Source organism: Larimichthys crocea, chromosome III, assembly GCF_000972845.2.
Source record: "Larimichthys crocea isolate SSNF chromosome III, L_crocea_2.0, whole genome shotgun sequence".
Taxonomy (NCBI): Eukaryota; Metazoa; Chordata; class Actinopteri; family Sciaenidae; genus Larimichthys; species Larimichthys crocea.
Window position 1 is genome coordinate 28,146,832 of NC_040013.1, and position 27,710 is coordinate 28,174,541.

The following is a 27,710-nucleotide window of genomic DNA, read 5'->3' on the forward strand; positions in this document are numbered from 1 at the left end:
CATTAACTCTGTTACTTGCATGCAAATCAAAACAAACGGCTCACGTGTTTGCCACAATGCAATACCCAAACAATGATAATGATCAAAAAACTGTGTGCTTCCCCAGTCAGCAGCACACCTGCCGAGTTATTACCTGTGTTTCTATTTAACAATTTCCTGCAAAAACATAATATAAACACAAATGCACACATAAACCAGAAGATGGCGGCAGCCAGAGCCACCATACTCTAAGCTTCAAAACAGCTATGGGTCACGCCACAGATACTATGTCGGTGCTCATCTACATTGTAAAAATACTCTCATACTTTACAATCAGGAAAATTCACTTTTGTACATATTTATTTTAATATGCTGCAGTGAGTCAGTCTCCATAAGTCCCCATGTTAAAATGTCAAACTTCACAGCAGAAATAAACATGTTTACAGCCTGGTACAAAAAACAGTTTTGGTCTCTATAGCTAATTTCCCCGTTCATGACAACTGTACTGGGTCTGAATTTTTATAGAACTCACCTGTTCAAATTATATTAAGACTTATTTGATAATAATAATAATAATACATTTTATTTAAAAGCGCTTTTCAAGGTACTCAAAGACACTTTACAAAGAAGAACATCAAATCATCAAAACAATATAAGATATACACTAAAAACACATTAAACATTAAACATTAAAAGCAATTTTAAAAAGGTGTGTTTTTGTCAGAGATTTGAAGTATTCAGAGGTGGGCTTTCTGGGCTACTGTACAAACATGGTGGCACAAGATGTCAGACTCCATGTGAGAGGACCCGCTTCATGTGTTGATATAAAAGGCTCATTCTAAGATTAAAAAAAGTTTTTAAGGTGATTATATATTACTGGAAAATACTGTTATGTATGTTATATTCCATTTCTGCTAAAAGTTATGCACTGGACCTTTAACTTTTTTTTTTTTTTTTTTTGCCACGTTTTATTTTCAAGCACAGACTGAAACATCTTGCACATACACGATCTTCGTGGGAGGACCTTGAGAGCCCCCACCCCCATTTTACACTGTTTACTATCCGAGCAGGAGGAGGTGTTGGACGGCTGTGGGGGGCTGACACACAGAGACACTGCACTGGTGGTAGGTTTGCTTTGACATTTCCTGCAACTGTCATTAAAAACTGTTAGAATAAAACTATTAACAGCGATGTGACTCACTTTGCGTGGAGTTTGAGGTCTGAATAAGCTCTGAAGAAAGTAGTTTAAGTCTGAGTTTGGAGGAATAATAAAGGGTTTGACTGTCAGCTAGCCTGTTAGCCTGACAGGAACAACGACAGCAGAGATGTATGTGGTGGTGAGTGCATGTTTTTACAGTTTAATACAAGTTTACTTTAACTTTTTAAACCTCTAACATAAATGCACCTCATGTCTGATGTTTAAAGCAGGTTCATTTCTCTGTTTGGTTGAATATAAACAGCAGTTTTCTGCAGAATAGTCTTGCATGTTTAAGTCACATAAGTTGATATTTATTGTGAGAAAACTACAGTTCATTGGCATGTGTTAACTTCAGTTTTCAGCTGATAGGTCACGTTTAGTCTGTGACATATGTGTGAGGTCAGCATGGAGCTGAAGTCAACACACTTCATTTGTAAAGTAACTAGGAGCTAAAGCTGTCAAATAATTCTAGTGGGTACCTCAAATCTGTCTAATACTCGAGTAAATATAATGTAATGTACTAGTTTAAACACTGTTTACATTAATATCAAAGTCTCAGTTCATTATTAAATAAGATTATTTGGATAAGTCACGCTTAGTTTGACGTTTTGTGTACATTTCTCATTCATTCTCAGTGGAAGTTTGCATGCAAAGTCAAAGACAAAGTTTTATTATTTGGTAAAATAACTAACTTGTGAAGTGAAATGAAACAATGCTGTAATTGTGCTTTCGTTTCTGTCAAAGCAGCTTCCAGAGGATAAATGCTGCACACACCACCCTCAGTTCTTACCAGGCCACCACTTCTTCTTTCACATGGACATCCGTTATTTTTTATTTATTTTAGAAATGCATACTTGTTTTTCATTTTTATGTTTTTATTTTGGTGCCTTCAGATGCTCGTGAAAGCTGTTTGTGTGGATGTTTGTGCCTCCTCCTCCTCCTCCTCCTCCTTCAATCCCCTCAGTGATGACCTTTACCCCAAATGAAGCCGCCATACTTGGCTCTCATGTCAGCTGTCACAGACAGTCTGCTCCCTGGACACTCGCTGGGACATGTAGCCCTGCCAGACCATGCTGGCATAGTAGTGTTTTCATTTATTAATTTGTAGGACTCAAAGTCAAGAAGAGCGTGCGTACAAGTGTAAACATTAATGATTGCTCGTAATATCGTTTTAATGGATTTTTCTTAATAGAAAAAGGCCTTCATCAGTTGTTTTATTGGGGTTGAGCCGGTGGAAAGCCTTTCTACCTGTTTTTCTCTCTCGTCTTTTGAAGTTGAGCCTGACCAACAGATCATATCTAAAATTATCCAGCATGCTCCTGTCCTGAGGGGTCCTTTGACCTCTGATCAGCTCAAGAGAAATGTCTGAAATAAATAGAATAGTGCATGAACAGCAATGCTACATGGCAGAAAGTTTTTATTCACATTTGACCAATATCGATACGTGAGGGTGTGAAATTGATGAATAATATATATCTGTAATAAAAATTAACATAAACGCTAAAAAATAAATCTACAAATTAAATTTGGTTATTCAGACATTTTGACAAAGATATGTCCTGACTGAGACGTTTTAGAGTGCGGCATGGTAAATAAAGTGTGTAATGCCTCTCTTGTATGACTCATATTTTGTATGACTCATGCTTATTTTGTTCTTGTTGCAGTCTCAGGAGGATGTCTGTGAATGCTCCCTTTTGCAGTTTTGGGATTAATCCTATGGATTTCATTGCTACTGTGGAGGATTATCACCAAGGCAGTAGCGATGCCCGTGAAAGGAGAGGAATCTCCGTCTGGCTGTGGTCCGCCTGCAGCTGAGGAGGACATGCCTGTTACACAATCCCCTCATCCAGGCGAACATTCCCTGTCAACAGCCCCTACTACCTCAGCGCACAATGAGGATAACAGTTCTCAGGCCGGCTGTGCCCCTGCAGGTCAAGTTAAAGCAGTGGACACAGAGGCTCTGCAGGAGTCCTCTGAGGTAAATTCAGAAAAACCACCAACCACACAGACATCTTCCAAAACCAAAGTGCCAATGCTCAAATCAGGGCCTGAGGGGAGGGAACGCCTCAAGTTCATTCTCGGAGCATCTGAGGATAACTCTTCAGACGAGGAGCCTCTGGTTAGCAAACCTCCAAGTGGCGCATCTCAGCCACCGGCCTCCACAAACAAATCCTATCCCCAGGAGGCATCCACAGCAGCACGACGATCCAGCTCCTCAGGCATCAAGTAAGATTTTATTTAAGTTAATTTAGCATCAACTGTTCAGGGTGTGACTACACATCGGTGGAAAATTCTTGTCTGTCTGGAGGTTGCTCCTCTGGCACGTGACGTAAACATCTCATGCATGCCAAATTTTAGTCTGAGTGACCAATATAAACGTTTACACTGGCGATGTGCCCATGTGATCACACTTGCCCTGTGTTTCATCACCTGACTGCATCGAGTTGACCTGCGTTATAGTTGCATGCCAAACACCCCGGCTCTATTATTGGAACAAGAGGCCAAACCAAATGACTTTGAGAACTGTGGTCTGGACTCTAGGTCACAACACAGCAAACAAAAACACATTTAAACCAGTAACCAATACTTAAACCAGTACTCCTACAAATTTTTATTTTAAACTTTTCCTTTTAAACCCTGAGTTATTTTTATACCCAGCGGTGGTATACGATATGATCGTGACTCAGAGTTGTTGTTTGGTGCTCTCAGCTACATGTTCAACCTGACATGTTTAGTTGGATCGACTTTATCGAATGCATTGAGCTGTGTGTGCTAGCAGGACATGTGGGAAGCAATATGAAGGGGAGAAAGGTAAGAGGTTTCCTCTCTTTAATCTCAGCTTTCGAAGATTTAGTTTTTGCAGCATAAGAAAATGCACTTTTGTTTCATGTTTAATGGGAAATAAATCTTGTATGTACTGGTATGTGTGTGCAGCTGCACGTTTTGCCTGGGTACTAGTTGAACTCTGTTGTCCCGGTGTTGTCCTCGACTCTGTATGTTTGCAAGGAACGGCATGTAATCTGTCACAGGGGATCTCCAGATTATTTTGCTGCAAATGTGGGAGGGGAGAAAGGAGGAGGAAGCGGCTGAAAGGAACATTTTGTAGAGATCTGTTAGAATTTTTTTTTCAATCTGGTTTCACTATTAAGTAAAGTTGTCCGTACAATGGAGGGAAACGGCTTGTTCCCATATCTCCAAGAGTAAGTGCCATTAAAAGTTGTTGACTGTTCTTTGTAATTTGATACGTTTGCTGCGGTGCTTATCTCACGCTCACAGCAGCAGAAATAAAGAAAACATGCAGGATTACTTTGCAGCAAAGTAAAATATAGATACACTTTCTGCAGACAAGTTTTTGAACAGGAAAGATCAGTCATGTGGAAATAATGTAGTTATGTAACTGAACAGAGCTTGTTTTGGCACAAGAGGAAATAAATAAAAAAAACGCTCCGACACTGTATACGGGGCCAGATTAACTTTGTCCTTATGTGGCTGTGCTGTAATGAGCTACTTTTTTTCAGCACAAGTTGTACTCCTTATGTTTATGAACAGATACTCAGTGTTTGTTCAGTAACTTGTGTATCTATTTAAAGTAAACCCTGCCCTGTCACGCCTCATGTCCTGGGAAAAGCTCAGAAAGTGGATCATTACTGCGTGACACTGGAAGAGGTTATCACAAACTGTTTCCACAGCAGAGTGCAATGTGTATTTCCTGAATGAACAGTAGACGACACAGGAGTGTAAAGTTCATGTCTGCTCACACAGCCTCACAGTATAGCTCGCTGCTGCAGCACAGGTGTTTCTCAAGTGATTTCTTAACATGGGACAGTGTGTCCGTGAAGTGGGTCGTGGTGCAATGAACGAAGAACGAGCCAACTGATAAACATGGTACGTGAAATGATCTGAAGTTATGGCAGTATTTATTCAGCTTGTCTTGCAAAACATGGAAAAGCTGCTTTACGTCTGTTGCCTTAATGTCAACGATGTATTGTACTTTATGTGTTGTAATACTGCTGGTATTTAGATTATAAAGGATTTCAAACAAGTCAGTAAAGTTCAGATTTGCATTTAAACATAACCAACATTTTAATCAAACCATAAACCAGATGAGATTATTCACTTTTGCAATGTGTGATTTAGATTATGATTGACTTTGACCACCAGACAGCACAGCAGCACATTTCCTTGCTGAATGACCTCATCGTTGATTGTTAGAGTAAGGAAAGACTTCAGTGAACCCTATCAGTAATTATTTGAACTGACAGCTATGTAGAATAACCTAATAGTGCTGCATGAATATAGTTAAACGTAAAGGCTGTAGGTCACTTTGAATCATATGTGACACAAAATAATCTCAAATTAAAGACGATAATGAGTTTGGACTTCACCGTATAATTTACAAAAACTCAGACATTTAAAGACCAAATTAATAATAAGTATGTTTGTATGAATATATGCTTTATAAGTTATCAGTACTACTGTAGCTGTTGGAAACACCCTTGTGCTCTGATTCAGCTGAGTATGACGACACATTTATCTTTTATTGTCTCTGCTGTGATGGGCATCTGATTAAACAAAAGGTCACAGAGAACGTGATGTAAATGTAATTTTTGTTGTTTGTGGAGATTGCACTTCTCTGTGAACTGTGAAGAGCAGTCATTAAGTTCAGTTTTGAAGATAAGGTCTGAAACAAATAGGCTGTTCCTCAGAAGGGAGAGGTTGAACTTTGACTATTTGATTTTCAATAATCCAGTTTCCTGGATTGTTCAATGTATGTTGGATGCAGAAAAGAATACACTAACCATAAGCTTTCCACTGCAGGCCTAGCATGTCTGGTCTTCACTTGGTGAGAAAAGGACGCGAACACAGAAAGATGGATCTCCAGAGGGACTTCACTGTGGCCTCTCCTGCTGAGTTTGTCACTAGATTTGGTGGCAACCGTGTCATTGAAAAAGTAAGAACCAAAGTCCCTCCTTCTGTTTTTGAATCTCTGTTTTTCGTTGCTTAACGGCATTGCAGCATTTCTGTCTTTCTTAATGCTATACAAGTGCTTTCTCTTTCTGTTACAGGTGCTGATAGCTAACAATGGCATTGCTGCGGTAAAATGTATGCGCTCTATCCGTCGCTGGTCCTACGAAATGTTTCGCAACGAGAGGACCATCCGTTTTGTGGTCATGGTAACCCCTGAAGACCTGAAAGCAAATGCAGGTCACTGAAAGCTTGATACTTATCATTTTTATTACCCAGAGGTTATCTGAGTGAGAGTGAGAGTGAGAGTGAGAGGAAAACACTGTGTTTTGACACAGAAAGTTTGTGCTGAATAACTGGTTGTGTGTTGCTCTTTTCCTGTTATAGAATACATTAAAATGGCAGACCATTATGTTCCTGTACCCGGTGGGCCCAACAATAACAACTACGCCAACGTAGAGCTGATAGTAGACATTGCTAAAAGAATCCCTGTGCAGGTAAGTTTATATATTTAAACAACAGTGATCTTAATGTTAGTAAAAAAGCTGTGATACATGATAATACGTCTCTGTGTATCATTATTAACAGGCTGTCTGGGCTGGATGGGGTCATGCCTCTGAAAATCCCAAACTGCCTGAGCTGTTGAACAAAGCAGGAATCTCATTTTTAGGTAAAATCCAGTTTTGATTTGGTATATTCGTAGCCATGTCAGATCTCGTTGATGACAGACTGCACTTCTTCTCTCAGGACCGTCCAGTAAAGCCATGTGGGCTCTTGGAGATAAAGTGGCTTCTTCTATCGTGGCTCAGAGTGCTGACATTCCCACACTACCATGGAGCGGATCAGGTGATGCTTTCCCTCCCACACTATCTCAGCTGTACTATAAACACGGGTTGTGGACTCTGATGTGGGTTTATTTTTAAATTCATATCTGTGTGCCTTTTATAGAGGGAACACAGTTTTTTTCATGTGCTGTCCTTGTGTGTCGTGGTGCTACAGGTCTAAGAGTGGATTGGACCGAGGAGGACCAAAAACTGGGCAACGTAATCAGTGTTCCTTCAGAGATCTATGCAAACGGCTGTGTTCGGGATGTTGATGATGGGCTGGCAGTAAGCACTGATTGCGTCTTTTTGTCCTGAAATTCTTCCTGTAAATCAAGTATTTTTTGCTAACGTGTGTTTGATGTGGCGTTTCTCTGCAGGGGGCTGAGAGAATTGGTTATCCGGTTGTTATCAAGGCCTCTGAGGGTGGAGGTGGAAAAGGCATCCGTAAAGTAGAATGCTCTGAGGATTTTCCAGGTTTCTTTAGACAGGTTTGTGCTATTACGTTTTACATCCTAATGCTCCATTTTCTTCACTTCAATTCATACAGCTGACTCTTCTTTTGGGATTTTTTTCGAGTGCAGGTTCAGACAGAGGTACCCGGTTCCCCTATCTTCGTCATGCAGCTAGCTCAGCACGCCAGACACCTTGAGGTTCAGATACTGGCTGATGAGTATGGAAATGCCATCTCTCTGTTTGGACGAGACTGCTCCATCCAGAGGAGGCACCAGAAGATTATAGAGGAGGCTCCGGCCACCATTGCTGCTACCTCAACATTCGAGCAAATGGAATGGGTTGGTTGCAGTTTTTTTTTTTTTGTCAGTCCAATTAATTCTAGTTGAGACTTGACATTTTGTCTCCTCTCTCTGGCTCAGTGTGCTGTGCGACTGGCCAAGATGGTTGGCTACGTGAGCGCAGGTACCGTGGAATATCTCTTCTCTGAAGACGGAAATTTCCATTTCCTGGAGCTGAATCCTCGCCTGCAGGTGGAACATCCCTGTACAGAGATGATCGGAGATGTAAACCTGCCAGCTGCCCAGCTTCAGGTAAAAATCTGTCGGTGGACACAGAAAAGAAGAATTATACCACAACTACAGCCAGAGATCCGACCCTTCCTCTTTAACTCTGTGTTTCATCTCTGATAGATTGCGATGGGCATCCCCCTTTATAGAATTAAGGACATCCGTCTACTTTATGGAGAGACTCCGTGGGGTGACACCATCATTAACTTTGAAACTCCAGACTGCATACCAAGTCCAAGAGGGCACGTCATAGCTGCTCGGATCACCAGTGAGAACCCTGATGAGGTAAGAGCTCGATTTCATCACCATTCAAAACACACTGTTTTGTTATGCACCTTTTTTAAATTTGCACCACTGACTGCTCGTCCTCACTCGCAGGGGTTTAAGCCCAGTTCGGGCACCGTGCAGGAGCTGAACTTCCGCAGCAGTAAAAACGTGTGGGGTTATTTCAGCGTGGGAGCAACTGGTGGCCTGCATGAATTTGCAGACTCCCAGTTTGGACACTGTTTCTCCTGGGGAGAGAATCGTGAAGAAGCCATTTCGTAAGCCTGTTTTTGTTTTTTGTCCTAATGATCTGATACAGCAGCACAGTATCTGCCCTAATGTTGTAACTTCCAGTGATGTAATGTGAAAAAGCTGATATGACCAAGCATTTAATCAATTCTTTGGAGACAATTATGTAATAAAAGAGAAACGAGAACTGTATCAACAATTAGTAATTAGGAAATTGTCTGCTTAAAATTCATCCAAATGTCTTCCTGCAGTTATTGCGTTCAGTCGTTGGGTTTATTGCACAGGTTATCAGTGGTTCTCTTTTGTTATCATAAAATATGTCACTTAGTCAGCGGTCATCAGTTTGCTCAGTGAAGGTGTCTCTTAAGAAAAAGACCTAAGAACCTGTGAGTTGTATTATGGCTCTCACAATAATAATATGAAGGTAAATCATGATACATGTGTTTATCAGGTGTTTTCTATGTGCTTCAGGAACATGGTCGTGGCTATGAAGGAGCTGTCCATCAGAGGTGACTTCAGGACCACGGTTGAGTACCTCATCAAGTTACTGGAGACAGAATGCTTCAGAAACAATGACATCGACACGGGGTGGCTGGATCATCTGATTGCAGAGAAAGTGCAGGTAGGACGCTGAAGATCTTACACCATAAATCATAACACGGTCAGGATTTACTGTGTCTCATAAAGCCGTGTTCTCTTCCTACAGGCGGAGAGACCAGATACGATGCTGGGGATTGTTTGTGGGGCTTTGCATGTTGCTGATGCGAGCTTTCGAAAGAGCATGTCTGATTACCTGCATTCACTTGAAAGGTCAGTCAACACAGTCCTTTCTTATTGATGTCCCACCACAACTCACACTGTATGTTTATATAATTGACTTATAAAACATCTACAGAGGCCAAGTACTGCCTGCGGCCAGTCTCCTCAACTCTGTCAGCGTGGACCTAATATATGAAGGAGTCAAGTACTGCCTCAAGGTACCTGCTTTATTCCTTTTGCACATTTCTTGTTTGACTCAACCTCTTAACTTTTTTTAACCAATAAATTATCGCTCCTGTGACCTGCAGGTGGCTCGCCAATCTCCGACAACTTACGTCATCATGATGAACGGCTCCAACATCGAGATAGATGTCCACAGGTTGAGCGACGGTGGCCTCTTGCTGTCCTATGACGGCAGCAGCCACACCACCTACATGAAGGAGGAAGTGGACAGGCAAGAGCTCTCGAATCTAAACATCTGGATTCATCTGTTTGTTTGTGTTACACATGTTTTCTAAAATGCTCAATTCCCACAGCTACCGCATCACTGTTGGCAACAAGACGTGTGTATTTGAGAAGGAGAAGGATCCCACGGTGCTGAGGTCGCCCTCTGCTGGCAAACTGCTTCAGTACATCTGTGAGGATGGAGCTCACGTTTGTGCAGGAGAGACCTACGCGGAGATCGAGGTAAATGTGCTAATATTGATTGCTTGGAGCACGCTGTGTCTTTTTGTGTGTTTATTGACTGACCGTTTGTGCTGCGGATTTCAGGTCATGAAGATGGTGATGACATTGACTGTGCAGCAGTCTGGTTGTATTCACTTTGTCAAGAGACCTGGAGCTGTTCTGGAGCCGGGCTGTGTGGTGGCACACATAGAGCTGGATGACCCGAGCAGTATACATCTGGTAAGTAAACTTAAAATTGTGCCTTCTGGTATTTTGGCCTGAGTTTAATTCACTCATTAAAATATTATATTACAGGAGTTTACCTTTGGTTGTTTGAGCTCTTGTCGGTACGTTTTTGTTGTTAATTGCAGATAATATTGGAACCTCTTTTCTTTTGCGTCCTGTCATAGGTGGAGCTCAACACGGCCATACTACCACCACAGCAACCCCTGCCCATTGTTGGGGAAAAGCTTCACCAGGTGTTTCACAGTGTGCTGGAAAACTTGGGTAAAGTCATGGATGGTTACTGCCTTGAGGAGCCGTTATTCAGCAGCAAGGTACATTGCAGACTCTGCCAGTACAGATTCTTGAATTATATCATCAGTAGTTTTATTAATAATATGTGCATGTGTGCAGCTCAAACAGTGGGTGACTACCCTGATGAAGACTTTAAGGGACCCCTCACTACCGCTGCTGGAACTTCAGGAGATCATGACGAGTGTGGGGGGTCGGATTCCTCCCAGTGTAGAGAAAGATATCCGTAAAGTCATGGCTCAGTATGCGAGCAACATCACCTCTGTCCTCTGCCAGTTCCCTAGCCAAAGGGTGAGAGATGCACAGTGGCATACTGCTGGTTGAAGTAAATACAAATAATCACTGTTGCCTATATAATATGAGGATGTTTCACTTTGTTTGGTCTAGATTGCAAACGTTTTAGACAGCCATGCAGCAACCCTGCAGAGGAAAGCTGATCGCGAGGTGTTCTTCATGAACACTCAGAGTATTGTTCAGCTGGTGCAGAGGTTAGTTTTTGTTCTTGCACAGCAGTAATACATGACGTATTAAACAATATTGATATTGAGTTGATTGAAACATGTTTGAATATGTCTGGTTCAGGTACCGCAGTGGAATCCGTGGTTATATGAAGTCTGTGGTTCTCGATCTGCTGAAGCGATACCTGCAAGTAGAGATGCAGTTTCAGCAAGGTGATATTCATGCACTAAAAAAAAACTATCTTAAAATTTAGTCTGTATTTGTCAGAGCTAACATCATTTTACTCTCAGCTCACTATGACAAGTGTGTCATCAACTTGAGAGAGCAGCACAAACCTGACATGAGTCGCGTGCTGGAGTACATCTTCTCTCATGCCCAAGTCTCCAAGAAGAACATCCTTGTCACAATGCTCATAGTAAGGCGTTCATCAACCTCGGCACTGCTATGCTTAAATTAAACAATCCTCTGAAGACTTTTAGTAAAGACACTTTGTACACTGTGTAGGACCAGCTGTGTGGAAGAGATTCAACGCTAGCAGAAGAGCTGATGGCCATTTTGAACGAGCTCACGCAGCTTAGCAAGATGGAGAACTCAAAGGTTGCCTTGAGAGCCAGACAGGTAACACGAGACGCTCTGCACACACTCTGTTTTGAATATATTGTTTAATCAGTCCATCTGTCTGTATAGTCTTGATATTAAATTTGTAAATGTATTGTAGGTTTTGATTGCCTCCCATTTACCATCATACGAACTGAGGCACAACCAGGTGGAGTCCATCTTCCTGTCAGCCATCGACATGTACGGCCACCAGTTCTGTCCAGAAAACTTGAAGGTTAGCCTCGTGTGGAGAAGTTTCATTGCTATCATCCATTTTAACAGCTTGAATATCAGATTCAATAATGTGTTTCTTTTATTCGTCACAGAAACTTATCCTCTCTGAAACCTCCATTTTTGACGTTTTGCCCAATTTCTTCTATCACTCCAATCAAGTTGTCTGCATGGCTGCCCTGGAGGTATGATCGGTGGATTCACACTCAGGAGTTTGTTTTATTTCTTAAACAGTGATAATGACTTGCCCTGTCTTGACTTTCAGGTGTACGTACGCAGAGCTTACATCGCCTATGAGCTGAATAGCATCCAGCATCACCAGCTGCAGGATGGATCGTGCGCTGTAGACTTCCAGTTCATGCTGCCGTCATCACATCCGAACAGGTAACTAAACCAGGCTGCAAAGACTTTGTTTTTGTGTGATTATTGATCTGCTGATGAATCACCGCCACTTCCAAAATTGGACAACCTCAGCATGACATTGGCCTGATAGATCAGTAATGATTAATCAATAAAATGGTTTCTCTGGACCCAGAGGTGCAGGTGGAGAGCGGTCTATGAAATGATGCTGCATCTGCTTTGGTCTAACTTTGAATGCAGAATGATTTGACCAACCTGACATTAATGCGAATGTGCATAGCTTTAATCACAATGCCTTGAGACAGAGCTACAGTTTTATAATCCACTGCTGATATTCACCTGTCAATCATCTTATTTCAGAGGGAGCAGCCCTACTCTGAACAGGTAGAGTAAAGCTCCTCCCCAAACCAGCCAAACCACCTGATCGTGTGTATGTCTCACAGCAATGCATGTCGAATGTTGCTTAAGGACTCCTCTAACAAGTCCTTCTTCATCCACTTTTTAGCTCAGCTTCTCCTTGTGTTTTTTTTTGTTGCTTTTCTCAACTTGTAAAGCAATACTGAACCCTTTAAGAGGATCATGTTTTATTTTTCCATGTTCCTCTTGAAAACTTCATGCCTGCAATTTCTGTTGACTGCTACCGAACGTAGAGCCTGTTTTCTCCAGCATCAGACGTTGAATCTTGATTTGCAACTCTCAATCTGATAGAGTGACAATTTCTCTTGACAACAACACTTCCTTTCAATTCAATACATGAAATGTACCTATCGCTTGTATGTAATTATAATTGGACATGATGGTGGGAATACTTGGACATTCAGACTTGCTCTCTGTATGAATGTTTTTTTTTTTTTTTTGCTAAAGCAGACCTCTGTTTGTTTGTGATCAGTCAGTGGTTTGCTGTCATTGCCTGTGTGTGTGTCATGTTCAGGGTTCCCGTGCCAGTCAGTGGATCAGGCCAGTTTAAAATGAGGCGACAGAGCAGTGAGCTCTTCCTGGAGGGAGCCTTGTCTCCACCCTGCCAGCGCATGGGCGCCATGGTGGCTTTCCAGTGTTTTGATGACTTCAAAAGGTCACTTTTAACTTGGTTATCTTCCTTTCCTCTGATTTATGGCGACAGTCAAAGCAAACAGAAGTTATCGCCTGCTGATGTGTTTCTTTTTCTTTTACAGGAATGTCGATGAAGTTCTCTCCAGCTTTGCAGAACCACTCTTAGAGAGCTCTCCGTTCTCAGAGGCCTGTTCCAGTCTCTATGAGGATGAGAACCTCAAGGTGAGTGCTGCGGGTGTGTAAGGCTTCTCAATAAAAACACTGTTGCCGTCTGTGTCTCTGCATACACTGACGTCTCTCCCATCTGCAGAATACAAGGGAGAACCCAATCCACATCATTAATGTGTCCATAAAAACAGCCGACACTGAAGATGACGATGCCTTGGTCACAGCCCTCACTGCCTTTGCCCAGTCAAAGGTCAGCCTCCTGACCTAGTTTCTTGACACATGACTAATTCATATGAACGTGAGATGATGTTTCAGTTTTTTATATTGAATTGAAAATGGTGTATTTCTTTCAGAAAGCTGTCCTCTTTGAGTACGGAATAAGGAGAATCACATTTTTGATTGCACAGAAGGTAATTCAACAACAAATAACTATAACAACAACAAAACACTATATATATTTGTACTTATGTACATGACACATACTACTTAGTTTGTACTTGTTACTGTGGCAGCTGAGTCATTATTAAGTAGGAGAGTAAGAGAACAAATCTGAAGCTAATATTCATATTTAATCTTTAAAAATTAATAAGAAAACACATCTGTTTTTACATGTTCTATATATGATGTTCTCTAGATTGCATGCATCACTCTGGTTGTCTTCCCTTTTAATAAAAATACAACTTATAATAATGTAGATACTCTTAGATCAGACTATGCATGTCCTCTCTGAACCATATTCTCCAAGCACCAGTCAAACACTTTTAAGCTGAGAGTTTCACAACACAGTGTGGCAATTCATACATTTTTATACTACAATATGATTGCTGATGTTTCCTCTGAGAATACACTTCATATGATCTGATTATTATTATTCTGATGTATCATTTCAACAGAGAGAATTTCCCAAGTTCTTCACCTTCAGAGCTAGAGATGGGGTAAGTTTTATGAGTCTTAATAGAGCTTAATAGGTCCTGTAATTGTAGGATTGATAATCAGATTGCAGTCAGTCACTGAGCTGGTACGCTCCTGCCAGAAGACATGACCAAACTGTGCCGCTCCTCAGTTCCAGGAGGATCGCATTTATCGTAATCTGGAGCCAGCTTTAGCGTTCCAGCTGGAGCTCAACCGCATGAGGAACTTTGACCTGACGGCCGTTCCCTGCGCCAACCACAAGATGCAACTCTACCTCGGTGCTGCTCGTGTCCAGGAGGGGGCAGAAGTCACGGACTACCGATTCTTCATACGAGCTATTATCCGCCACTCAGATCTCATTACAAAGGTAAGCAGAGCAGCTGGAAAGTACAGCTTATTGATTCTTTGAAAAAATAGTTTTTGATTAAAGAAACTGTTTAGTGATTAAATATCTTTTAAACACAACCAGGAAGCCTCCTTTGAATACCTTCAAAATGAAGGAGAACGTCTCCTGTTGGAGGCCATGGATGAGTTGGAGGTGGCCTTCAGTAACACCAGCGTCCGCACAGACTGCAACCATATCTTCCTCAACTTCGTCCCCACTGTCATCATGGACCCCTCTAAAGTCAGTGTCCAACAAATCATTCTGTAGTTAGTTAACTGACTATACAGACTTCTCTGCATGAATACCAGATTTATTTCTCAGTTTTTATTATCCCTTTTCTCTTTTTGGACCCTCAGATAGAGGAGTCTGTTCGCTCCATGGTGATGCGCTATGGCAGCCGTCTTTGGAAGCTGAGGGTCTTGCAGGCTGAGCTGAAGATCAACATCCGCCTGACACCAACTGGGAATGCCATTCCTGTCCGTCTGTTTCTCACTAATGAATCTGGCTATTACTTGGACATTAGCCTGTACAAGGAGGTCACTGACCCAAGTTCAGGACAGGTGAGGACTGTGTGTGGAGATTTGTTACGTGTTGTTGTTTTACTGCCTCACCTCACCTCATCATCTGTCTCTTTTCAGATCATGTTCCAGTCGTACGGAGATAAACAGGGTCCTCTGCATGGCATGCTGATCAACACTCCATATGTGACCAAAGACCTGCTGCAGGCCAAGCGTTTCCAGGCTCAAACTCTGGGCACTACATACGTCTACGACTTCCCTGAGATGTTCAGACAGGCACTGCTAACTCACTGAACTGGGTTTATTTCTTTTGTTGTGGTCTCTAAAATGTCTGACTCATAATGAAAATCTTTCTACAGGCACTGTTTAAGCAGTGGGGTTCGGGGGACAAACACCCTAAAGACGTGCTTATGTGCACTGAGCTGGTTCTGGACCCTCAAGGTCGACTTGTGCAGATGAATCGCCTGCCTGGAGACAATGATGTACGACACTTTTTAGAGTATTTATGTCAGTTCATCCTTTCTCAGTGTGGTGATGCTGATAAACAATGTTACCATTCTTCACCAGGTGGGAATGGTTGCCTTCAGGATGAAGATGAAGACTCCAGAGTACCCAGAAGGCAGAGATATCATCGTTATCTGCAATGACATCACTCACATGATCGGATCATTTGGCCCTCCAGAGGATGAGCTGTTCCTTAAGGCGTCAGAGTTGGCTCGGGCTGAAGGCATCCCGCGCATTTACATCGCAGCCAACAGTGGAGCGCGCATCGGCCTCGCTGAAGAGATCAAACACATGTTCCAGGTGGCCTGGATTGACCCCTCTGACCCCTACAAGGTGACCACTGAAGTGGACTTAATATTTGCATCATGCACTAGTCAAGGAAATGACCACACTGTCGCAAAATGTATGTGTAATTTCTTATTGTAAATTTCCATTTCTCTGTAGGGTTTCAAGTATCTTTACCTGACACCGCAGGACTACACACGTATCAGCTCCACCAGTGCTGTTCACTGTCGTCACGTAGAGGAAGGTGGAGAGTCCAGGTACAAGATTTGTTGAGATTTCACACATGAGATTTCTCTTCTTTCTCGGTCTTCATCACCATGACCGTCTGTTACAGGTACATCATCACTGACATCATCGGGAAGGACGATGGTCTTGGGGTTGAGAACCTGCGAGGTTCTGGCACCATCGCTGGAGAATCCTCTCAGGCCTACGAGGAGATTATTACAATTAGTATGGTGAGAATTTGGATCTCTGAGTAAGAAGAGCCCATGTGATCCTCTTGGACATTTTTCCTGAGTTGCTTTTTATTTATTTACTCTTGCAGGTGACGTGTCGCGCTATTGGAATCGGAGCCTATCTGGTGCGTTTGGGACAGAGAGTGATACAAGTGGAAAACTCTCATATTATCCTGACTGGGGCAGGCGCTCTGAACAAGGTTTGTTTGTTTAATCGATGTCACTATCATTGCTGAATACACAATATTCATTAAAGTCATTAGAATAAACACATTTCATATTAGATCTGGTCAGTTAGGGTTTGCTTGTGAAACATTTTGCCAGAAACTTTCTTTCCTGTTAAGGATATTTTACTATACTTGCCATTCGTTGGGAATATTGTTCACAACACATTGGGGTGGTTTGAGGCAAGTATGTAGTAGTAGCAGTAGAAAATGCAAACAAAATGAAAAGAATAAATCAGATAATAAAAGAATAACAGGCAAAATGTGTTGCAGATGAAGCCAATTAAAAGAGAGATTACTTTGTTGGTCCTTTTAACCACAGCTGCTGTGGGCTTAGTGGATACTGGTGACTTCAGGTTAAGGGTTGTTTCAAGACGAAGAGTGTGAGAGAGAGGACCGAACAGGTGGATTTAAACATTTTCATTTTGTGGTCAGTTAATTAAAGTCCCTGTTTCTGCACAGGTTTTGGGCAGAGAAGTCTATACCTCCAACAACCAGCTGGGAGGGATCCAGATCATGCACAACAATGGAGTCACACACACCACTGTGCCAGATGACTTTGAGGGCGTCTTCACCATCCTCCGGTGGCTCTCCTATATGCCAAAGGTTTGGCTGAATGTGTGAAATAATAAAAATAAAAGCAACTGAACAGTACAGATCACTAACTCGAGTTCTTCTCCTTACAGAACAAATACTCCCCCGTGCCTGTTATATCAACTACAGATCCAGTGGACAGAGAGATAGAATATACTCCTACAAAAGCACCGTATGACCCCCGCTGGATGCTGGCTGGGAGACCTCATCCCAGTGAGTGTCAAGAAAAGATTTCAGCTGTAATAGTTTTGTATTTCTGTAATCAAACTGCTGAATTTCTTTTTTGTGTCTTTAGCGGTGAGAGGTGCCTGGCAGAGCGGATTCTTCGATCATGGCTCTTTCATGGAGATCATGGAGTCTTGGGCTCAGACAGTGGTAGTGGGCAGAGCACGGTAAGTTTGTTAACACTCACTGTACACACTTTTTTAAGACTTATAGGTAAATTGATCAATAACTCTGTTGAATGAAAAAACAGGTTAGGAGGAATTGCCCTCGGTGTCATCGCTGTTGAAACACGTACGGTTGAGTTCACAGTCCCAGCAGATCCAGCAAACCTGGATTCAGAATCTAAGGTGAGTAAACCTCATCACATGTTTATGTTTTAAACTTCTGCATCACAGTATTTCACCTATGCCCATGTTTTTGTGCGTTGATGTCAGGTCCTGCAGCAGGCTGGCCAGGTGTGGTTTCCAGATTCAGCCTTTAAAACTGCTCAGGCCATTAGTGACTTCAACCGGGAGCGTCTGCCTCTCATGGTGTTTGCCAACTGGAGGGGCTTCTCTGGTGGAATGAAGGGTAAATGATGAATGCTAAACTTGACAGAGAGATTTCATTACATGCAAGAACATTTGTTATTGAACTAAAAGTTCTGTTTCTGACCATTTCCTGTCCAGATATGTACGATCAGATATTGAAGTTTGGGGCCTACATCGTGGACGCCCTGCGTGGTTTTCATCAGCCGGTGCTGGTGTACATCCCACCTCAGGCTGAGCTGAGAGGAGGCTCATGGGTGGTGATAGACCCAACCATCAACCCATTGTGTATGGAGCTCTATGCAGACAGGGAGAGCAGGTACATGAAACAATCGTGTTTTTTTTTATGATTACTCTGAGCAACATGTGTGTGTGAGAATAACCACTTTCTGACTTTTTGTTGTCTCCCTGTTGTTGTTGTTGTGCTTTCTATGTCCAGAGGTGGTGTGCTGGAGGCTGAGGGTACAGTGGAGATCAAATTCAGGAGGAAGGACCTGCTGAAGACGATGAGAAGACTTGATTCAGTTTATGCTGGCCTGGTTGAGCAGCTTGGTAAAGGCTATTTCTTTTTTTAACTCACACAACCAATTGCATTTATTTTTCTATGCAATATAGTTGTGATGTTCAGAATCTTACTGGCAAGTCTTGTGTTTTCATCAGCTTCCCTAGAGCTGTCTGACAAACAGTGCAAAGAGCTGGAGTCAAAGCTCAAAGCGAGGGAGGAATTCCTGTTGCCCATCTACCACCAGGTGGCAGTGCAGTTTGTAGAGCTCCATGACACCCCAGGAAGGATGCAGGAGAAGGGTGTCATCACTGTGAGTGAGCGCTCTGATGTCATGACTGACTTATATGTATACGTTGTATTTAGAGTTTCACGCTTCACTGTTCCCTTACAGGATATTTTGGATTGGAAAAATGTGCGGACCTTCTTCTACTGGCGTCTTCGTCGCCTCCTTTTGGAACAAGTGGTGAAGTGTGAGATTCTGCAGGCCAACAAGGACCTCAGTGACGGGCACATGCAGTCCATGCTGCGACGCTGGTTTGTTGAAACAGAAGGAACAGTCAAGGTATGACTGCACTCAATGTAATGTTTGTAAAGTGATCCACCTGGTGGGTCAAATTTACTTAAACTCTGCATTAATTTGATCCTTTTTTACCTCTGTTCATTACTGTTACATACTAAAACTGAAAGACAATACCTAGGTGTTTCATGTCTAAGCACTCCAGTGTCATTTTATGACTGTGGTCCACAAATCTTTATTGGACCTGATCAGAGGTGCTTGTCTACTTTTCCAGGCGTACCTGTGGGATAATAACCAAGCAGTAGTCGAGTGGCTTGAGAAGCATTTGTCTGAAGAGGATGGCGCTCGATCTGCCATCCGAGAGAACATCAAGTACCTGAAAAGGGAAAACACTTTGAAACACATCCGCAGGTATGAATAGGTATCAATAGCAAAAAGGACCCATGTTATGTTCAAGATTTGTAGCTGTGGAATATTAGTATATAGAGAGCTACATTGTAGATACTGAAAGGTTGCAACCTGAGTACTAGCTGTCAGTTTGGTCATGTTTATCTAAAATATTGACACTGACCATATATTCATCTTCCCACATATTCTTAGCTGATGACTACATCCTATAACTAAAACCCCACTGATATGCATGCTTGCCCTGGGTAATTCAATAATATTAGAGTCATGATGATGGTATGCAACCAAAACAACCAAACAAGTTTCTGATATACAGTTCTATGGGAAATATTTTGCAGACCAGCTTAAACAGCATTTTCACTTCTTAAAGTAATTTATTCCAGCATGTTTAATGACTACGCTTGTGTTAAAATGTTCCTCTTGTGTTCTAGCCTGGTGCAGGCCAACCCTGACGTAGCCATGGACTGCATCATCCACATGAGCCATAATATCACTCCGTCGCAGAGGGCCAAACTCTCACATTTACTCGCAACTATGGACAGCACCAGCACCAGTTAAGCTGAGGCAGCTTTATCATCAGGTTATAGTATTAAAATGCACAAAAAGCACCGTCCTCATTGATTGTACTGTATAGACAAGAAGGTGGAAAATGTCAAACTAAAGGAAGAAATCATGTGCACAAAGAGACCCATCACCACTCCAGTGCTCTGGCCTTTGTAAACATCGGCGTTGAATAGTGTCATAATCTGTTGCACTGTCGACTGACAGGCAGAGAGTTTGTCTTTTTAAATTTGTGAGGTCAGTAATCAGACATTTCAACTGCTCGGTTTGGGAACTTTCTGTCCACAAACACGAACGCAGGCTATTTCTACTTAATGGTTTATCAGTGTTAAATTAAACTTAAATTAAAATATACTCTGTGCGGTCTATTGAGGCCAGAGTCATAGATGAAGTCAGAGACTTCCTATTTAGGTGCTGGTTGTCATGCTCAGTTAAAGGTATTAAATGAGGAATTTGTGTTTTCCGAGCCAGAAAATGATTAAATCAGTCAATTATATTTAATTTATGCACTGGTTTAAAATTATGACATTACTATCAGTATTGTAATGCAGATTAATTTTTTTCTAATGAGCACTATCATGAGTACATTTCACTGTTGGACTGACGTTGGACTCTTTCGTCCATTTTTTCTTTATCAGTTTATTTATGTTTGTCGATGCTGTATCTTTTGTGCTATGAATGAGAGGAGAGACTGCAACACTGTATGTGACACTTCTTTTTTGTCAGTATAAAATATATAAGGAATTAATGCAGTAATTCTTAAGACTCAGGTTGGACAATAATCGCCAAAGTGGACCCAGCGATGGCTTAATATCCTTACCTCTGATCAAAATATTAGCTAGTTGAATGTATAAAAACTCTTTTCTGTGTCTTGTCTTGTACAAAAGTTTGTTAATAAATGTCAATGAGATTTTTTTTGGCAAAAGAAACTTCTTTTATTTACCCATTTCATTTTAATTATGATCAAGTTAATGAACATAATATACATCTGACCTCGAGACACGTTAATCAAAGTGTGTAAAAGAGAAATGTTGTTGGCACACGTCGGCGTTTTGGAGTGAAGTGGGTAAATACAGTGGAAAGAAAGCTTTTCTGTGGCGATAGCAATTTGAAACATTCAAATATATACAGCAAAAGATTGATAGAATCATCACCTTCTCCAGCTGCCTTTTTATAAATATAAATAAAACATCACAGCAATAATGTCTAGCACAATACAACAGACAAGAGACGGGGAGCTACAGTATGGTAGGGCTTTAAAACGCAAAGTGAACAGTAGAAAAAACTGGCGGATGCTAACTTACACATACATCTCCACATAGAGTCTTTGTACTCTTGAGTCTTTGCTTGGCAAAGCTTGATATTTAAAGTCTTACATACTTTTTTTTTCTTTACAGCCGTCTCTTTATTTATCAGTAGTTTTAGTTCTTAATGAGCATTTTTTGTGGACTGTAAGTGAAATGATTTTAAAACATCCTTCTCCAAGTAGGTCCCAGCTGACTGAAGGAAAGCAGTGTCTCAGACGGCGTCCTCGGATATCCACAGACAGTTGAATCTGTTAGAGACAGTGCAGCTGCTTTATAACAGGGCGATGGGCTTGCTGTTGGATGGCGTGACCATGTACTGGGAAGACAGGGGATCCTGGGAGGTGTAGGAGGTGTAGAGGCCGGTCACTTGCACATCTGACAGCGGCAGGTTCGCTCCAGTGGAGATGGGAGGGAGGTTGGCTGTCCCCAAGTCACAGTCTGATAGTCGGAGGGGGGAGTTACTGAAGGTACCCAAAGCATCCAAGTTAAAGCTGTCATCCTTCATTTCCTCCCACAGATTACCTAAGAAAGAAAGATAGATAGAGAGGTTACTGTACTGATGCAACACTTCAACTATCTAACAAACAAAAGACAGACTAAACAACTGTTTTTACCTTGAAGGGCAAAGTCCATGATGCTAGGGTCCAGTGCATCCACCTCTGTGTGCGTATCACCATGCACACTGTAGAAATCATCTGGCGGCTTGTTGGACTGCTGAGTGAGTGGACTGTGGCAAAGGTCAGGGACTGTGTGGAGGGGAGGTGTCTGGGCTGGTGCAGGGGACATGGGGGCCAGGCGGGCCTGAGCCTGGAGCTGGGCCTGAAGCTGGTGATGCTGGTGCATGGGTAAACAGGGCAGGGAAAGCGTGACTATAGGCTGAGGCTGCATCTGGGCTGGGACGGACAGCGGGAGGCCAGTTGGGCAGCTGGGCAGCCGGGTCATGCCGGGCTCTAAAGCCTTACGTCTGCAGTTCTCCGGGCGGTCTGTGATCAGTTTGTCCAACTCATCTGCAGGGAAAAAGACAGATAATCAATTTTTGATGTTGTCAGGTTGGATGGTAGACCTTTTACTTTTAACTAAATATATTTCTGACCAGGGTTAGCCATGCTGCGGCGGATGGCTGGGAGGTCCTTGCGTTTCCACTTCTGCATCTCTTCCTCCATCTTGTCAATTTTGGCAGGGTTCAGCGCCCATAGACAGCCCTTACGGGATGAGCTGCTCGTCTTGTTCTCGACTTTCTCAAAGCATTTGTTTAAGGACAGGTTGTGTCTGACTGAGTTCTTCCATCCATCAGGTGCAGTCTGCAGATAGAGGAGCAGTGTATAATCATTCTTTATTCACATGCACTTTCTCTTTTAGTCCTTTTCTGTAATATTAATACCATACCTTGAAATAAGGAAAGTGTTCCTTCATAAAGCTATAGATCTCACTGACTGGGAGGCTGCCAGTTTTGCTGTTTTTCAGAGCCATGGCAATCAAACAGCTGAAAGAAATCACCAGAAAATTGAACATAATTCAAAGAAAATCCAGGAGATTTTGTGTATTTCTTGGTAGCTGAATGTGAGGTCTGACCTGTATGAATAAATTGGCTTGGGGAAAGACTTGGGCTGCAGCTCCTGGTCTTGTGGAGCCAGGCGAGGTTGTGTGAATAGACTTTGGTTATTGAAAGAGACATTGCTATAAAGCCCACCAGTTGAACACTGTGAGAAAAAGGAGGGAATGATGAAGAACTTTAGCGATTACTGAGAAGCAAAAGAAAAGCAATAAATTTAACAGAAAATAGTATTAAATAATAGGAGTACAATCCTAATAAGACATAATAACTCTAGGTGTCAGATCAAATCAGGCTGTTTATGGGTTAGGAGTATGTTACCTGTTGTCCAGTTTGGGTTAGAGAGTACACCTGCTGGGGCGCAGGCTGGTAGACTGAGGTAGGGCACTGGTATCCCGGCGATGGGAGCCCATTCATGGAGAATGGAGACATCTGTGAAACAGACGACGCGGATATTTAACAGTCTGCCAAAACATGACACATGCATTTTATCTTCTCTTACAATGCTGTTTAAAACTCACACTTCCGCTGTGGGTGTTGATGATGCTGATGCCCAGAGGGCTGTGCTGCATGTTGCTCTGGAGGTGGAGCATGGAGCCTTGACCCGCTGTCATCGTCATGTTGCTCAGCTGAGCTGTGAGAAGGAGTGGACAGACTGTTGTTAGAGTAAAGGAAGGTTCTGAAGTGCTTTCTATTCATCCAGATATAGTTGTGACGTGATTTCTAAATTTGAAGATGTTGGCTGGAGAATGGGGCTTAATGAGGGTTGGTTTGGATGCTCCAAGCACCAAAAATCTATAAGAAGCTCGGCAGCAGCCTCTCTTCTACTAATATGGAAAACCATTTACAGACTTCTTTCTTCTGCACAGTTTTCAGTTTTACTGTTCAATATGATCTTGCATATTATTATAAAACTGTTTAAAATCATGTATCTGCAGAGGCCAGAGATCCTGAAGCATCCAGCAGTCCAGATCTATCCAATCAGAGAGATGATGCGGTTTTTTTGAATGTTGCACCGTCCCCTCCCTGTCACCTCACCTGTCTGTTGCTCCAACAAGCTGCCCTGGGAGGGCCCGTTACTGTGGCCTCGGCTATCAGCCATCTGCTGTAGTCGGGGCACATCCACAGAGGTGAGCCATGACAGAGACTGCAGGTCCCCAGGGAGGTCCTCCTCCCTCAGTTGGGAGGGGTCCGTGGTCAGAAGCCTTCGAGGGAGAAAGAGGAGGAGGAAAGGGGGGGGAGGTTTTACTGGTGGTGGTGGTGGTGGTTCGATGGGGGGGGTTAACACGGCTGTCAGCTCAGACACACATAGACCAAAAGTGGAATCTAAATCTAAAACACTTGAAGGAACATTTTGTCCTCCAAAGTCAAAACAAGCGTAATGAGTCTGAATGTTGGGAGATGAAAGCTGCTCAGTGAAGCCGTGTATTAGCCATACCATCCAGGATTTAGCATAAGGAGATTAACCACAAGTGTTATTTAGCAGTGGCAGTTTTAATCAACAATGAGGGAGTTAAACAAGCTTTCCATTCAGAGTAAATCATCTGTTGAGATAGGGGTGATCTTTGTTTTCTTATACCTATATATATTTTTGCCTTTTGCAGATGATAAATACAAATTTGTAATATGTAATAAATGTTTCACCTGATATTTTCCCAACCCATATATTTATAAATGTTGCACTAAACTCTATTAAAAGCAGGATTTCTGTTTAACCAGTGCACTGCCGCACCAATCAGCTTTCAGTCATTATGTTTTTTTTCTGTGGCGAGCCTCAAAGAGAAAGAAAGAAAATAGAGGAATCCTCTTGAATCCTCTCCAGTCTTCTCCGCACACACACACACACACACACTTTCTGTGTAAGGGTTTAGTAATTGGGGTCGCTATGACAACACATACTATTCAGTTACTTTGTGTGTCTGTGGACAGTGTTGAAGTACCCCCCCCCCCCCCTGTAGACACACACACCAAATCTCCTAATAAAAAAAATCAACCCTGTGTCAGGTGACCACGCTCTCGCCTTAACCATTGGCTGAATCATAAGTAAACAACGCATGAGATCGTTTGAAACATGGGACAGCAGCACATGTTGCCTGCAACAGTTGGCCTTGTCTATTGAAAAATGATCACCTATTGTGTCCCAAACGACAAATCTGCCCAGTGGCACGTGGCTCTATTGTCTTCCCCAGACCCTTCCTTGATTGTCTCTGTCGTTTCTTTTCTTTACCCGACCCTTGCATTAATCTGTTGGAATGACAGCCCTCACATAAGAGGGACAAATAGGATGCCATCTGCTTCCCTGTCCCTTTCCAGCCTCTATCCCCCTCAGCTCCCTCCCTGTCCTCCCTAAATGGGGAAATCAACGGAGCCCCGAGCCAGGGGATGGGGTGGGGTGGGGGGTTGAAAATGTAGTTTGAGGTCAGGGCTGTGTGTCTGCCGTCTGAATTAGTGACATCACTGCAGCCAGGAATCAGCACACGTCCTCGAACACCTTGCATGCGCCAGTAAATGATGAAGAGGTTTTGAAGCAGGTGGCAGCGTGAAGTTTAACACCCTGAAAAGTATTACTCGGCTGGAGCTTTGAAATTGAGTGCATCTCTTATTTTCCTTGAGCGTATGAAGGAATAATGTTTGAGCGTAACAATATGAAAGTCTATGACTGTCTTTATTTCCTTTAATCTTGTATACATAAATCACAAAAAGAGGTGTGCACACACTCAAAGTGAAGCAAAACAAATGTTCTTTTTTTGCTTTAGCTGATCTTTTACACTTTTAAATCACATATCTACTCATGGTTTAATCACAAATTCCCTTTACATACTGGTAGGAACTAGAATAGACTGCACTTTTTGGGAGGTATTCCCACCTCCCCTCCTCTTCTCTCTTTTTCTACCAGCAGCATAGAAATTGTTCACTGATGCAAAACATGTTGAGCTGGTGTCTCCATGTATCATCCAACCCTTCCCAGAGGTTCAACAACACTAAATATCGCACCTCCTCCCCTCCCTCCTCTCTTCCCTGCCTCCCTCCTTTTCTAATTGGGAGCCACTTGTGCATACTGGTGACCCAGAGCGCCCCGTCTCCCCCTGAGCCGGCAGGCCAAGAGGCTCAGGCTCTCCGTGTGCCGACAGCGGGAGTGTAAACAGAGCTGATGGTTTCTGACAGATCCATTCAGACTGAAAATCATTTATTCTTCAGGATTTTTTTCTCTCTCTCGTTTTTCATGAAACCCCCCCTCTCTCCCATGCACAAAAAGAGCTGTCCATCTACCTTTAGATTAAACATAGAGGGGTTAGACAGTTTGTTCCATGACCATTTGAGAAACACCTTTTGAGGGTATGATTAATAGAAAATATGCCTTTCATCTATTGAGGCGTCTCACAGTGTTTTTGACAATATGCTTCAAAAAAATAACACGTTAGAGTCAGTTTGTAATATATATATTTATAAATATTAAATGATTCTTACCTGTAGTCCTGTGGAGACGGATGATGCCCAGCATTCTCAATTATTCCTGACATCCTGGATGTAATTCCACCTTCTATCATTTCCTGGGATGTGTGGTACCTCTGCAATGAAATAAATGAAATTCAGTTTTCTGCTCCCAGTTAAACTAAATTAAACAAGCTATGTCAAAGAAATGATTACAATATGAATAAAGATAGCTTCAAATAACATCTTTAGTAAATCAACATGGAGTAACGGCATGCGATGTTTGAAAATCAAACCTTTTTAAATTTGAAAGTTTAAGGTTCAATGAACATATAACAGGAAAATAAATTAATAAAATTAACAAGTAAAGTTTGCATACACACATTTCTATGTGGCATCAGTGTGCCTTTGTTGTAGCTGGAGGTCATGTTATTGTCTGAATGCTTTCTTTGAATGCTGTAACTCTCACTAATTTAATTTAATAAGTAAAATATACATATAACAAATAGAGTAATATAACTTGTATTCAATAAACATTCTGTTTAAATGTTTACACAACAGTTTAAATGTCTTATCATTGAGCATGCCTGTAAGGAAATTATGGCTAAAAATCATCCAAATGTCAACATTATTATAAAGACTCAACAATCCGACAAAGATTAAGCTGAAATAGAAAAATAATTCAAATAAACTCACCTGTTTTTGGATGATATTGAAGAAGGTGTGAGCCGGACTCGAGCTCCTTGTACTGTATTTCTCTGTGCTGCACTTGATTCTCCAAAAACCGTTTTTAAATTTCCCTCTCTGGAGCTGTCCAGCGCTCTGACATGCGCAGTGGAGAATCTTCAAAAGAGCTTCCAGTCGCCCGAGGGGCAGGAGGATCCCATGAGTTTGACAGCTGCTGTTAATGCAGTGCTTGTTAACAGTCCATACAACATCCGCACTTCCCCACAAAAGAAGAAGAAGCGATGTTGAGATTTAGTTGTTTTGTGTGTTTTTTTTTTTTTTTGCGTCACAGTGCGGTCTTGGTGCGCTCCTCCACTTCGTCCAAAAGCAGCCAAACATAAGTTTGTTGCATTAAAAGTCAGGCCATAGTCCACCAGACACTGTAGTCCTGTGATAGGATAATCATTAAAGAAGAAATATATTTAAAGGTTTCCACTCTTCCTCTCTCAAACTGTCCTGTGCGCTTGTTCCTCCAAGGTGCGCCTTGTGCGTATTAATAAACCAAAAAATGCATGAGTTCAGGCCTAAACACTGATCAGCTTATTTAGACTAGTATGGCAAAAAAAAGTAGTTAAAGCAACATAGAAAAGCACCTGAGTTAAAGACACAAAAAAACATGAATAAACATTAAATATCCATTTTGCTCCACTTTATCCTGTCAGGTTATTCCCAGTGAGCTCTCCCTCGATCAGGTCTAAGACGTTGTGAGTCGCTACTTGTGGTGGCATCTATGTATGTTGGGCGTGAATTT

At 42.2% G+C, this 27,710-nt stretch overlaps 2 protein-coding genes across 6 annotated transcripts; one reads left to right on the plus strand and one right to left on the minus strand.

Annotated features, from left to right (window-relative positions):
- The first annotated feature begins 1,054 nt into the window (after positions 1–1,054).
- acacb (acetyl-CoA carboxylase beta) lies at positions 1,055–20,856 on the plus strand. Of its 5 annotated transcripts, none has more exons than XM_027277579.1 (54): positions 1,055–1,103; positions 2,842–3,403; positions 5,996–6,128; positions 6,244–6,382; positions 6,530–6,639; positions 6,731–6,812; positions 6,890–6,988; positions 7,142–7,251; positions 7,344–7,454; positions 7,548–7,757; positions 7,839–8,009; positions 8,109–8,270; positions 8,364–8,527; positions 8,970–9,120; positions 9,205–9,308; positions 9,394–9,475; positions 9,566–9,711; positions 9,794–9,944; positions 10,029–10,163; positions 10,334–10,480; positions 10,560–10,748; positions 10,845–10,945; positions 11,040–11,128; positions 11,207–11,331; positions 11,421–11,534; positions 11,635–11,748; positions 11,840–11,929; positions 12,010–12,128; positions 12,465–12,488; positions 13,036–13,176; positions 13,277–13,376; positions 13,465–13,572; positions 13,676–13,732; positions 14,216–14,257; positions 14,386–14,601; positions 14,704–14,859; positions 14,976–15,179; positions 15,258–15,413; positions 15,497–15,619; positions 15,705–15,974; positions 16,086–16,183; positions 16,261–16,381; positions 16,471–16,581; positions 17,068–17,211; positions 17,292–17,412; positions 17,495–17,591; positions 17,675–17,771; positions 17,859–17,994; positions 18,093–18,270; positions 18,391–18,503; positions 18,612–18,766; positions 18,848–19,018; positions 19,248–19,384; positions 19,813–20,856. In XM_027277579.1, exons 2-54 carry the CDS (start codon positions 2,862–2,864, stop codon positions 19,937–19,939), a joined length of 7,293 nt encoding a protein of 2,430 aa, XP_027133380.1. In that variant the 5' UTR covers positions 1,055–1,103; positions 2,842–2,861; the 3' UTR covers positions 19,940–20,856. The 5 variants fall into 5 exon arrangements, with proteins under 5 accessions (XP_027133380.1, XP_027133382.1, XP_027133381.1 ...); XM_027277580.1 differs by lacking the exon at positions 1,055–1,103 and adding an exon at positions 1,150–1,316; XM_027277583.1 differs by lacking the exons at positions 1,055–1,103; positions 2,842–3,403 and adding exons at positions 4,248–4,377; positions 4,940–5,062.
- On the minus strand, positions 20,673–27,209 carry foxn4 (forkhead box N4). Its single transcript, XM_027277584.1, has 10 exons — positions 26,930–27,209; positions 26,270–26,370; positions 23,840–24,006; positions 23,323–23,435; positions 23,123–23,233; positions 22,822–22,949; positions 22,636–22,732; positions 22,343–22,550; positions 21,864–22,256; positions 20,673–21,771 (listed from the first exon to the last, which is right to left on the minus strand). The coding sequence occupies exons 2-10, from the start codon at positions 26,347–26,349 to the stop codon at positions 21,521–21,523; spliced, it is 1,548 nt and encodes a 515-aa protein (XP_027133385.1). The 5' UTR covers positions 26,350–26,370; positions 26,930–27,209; the 3' UTR covers positions 20,673–21,520.
- Between the last annotated feature and the right edge of the window lie 501 nt (positions 27,210–27,710).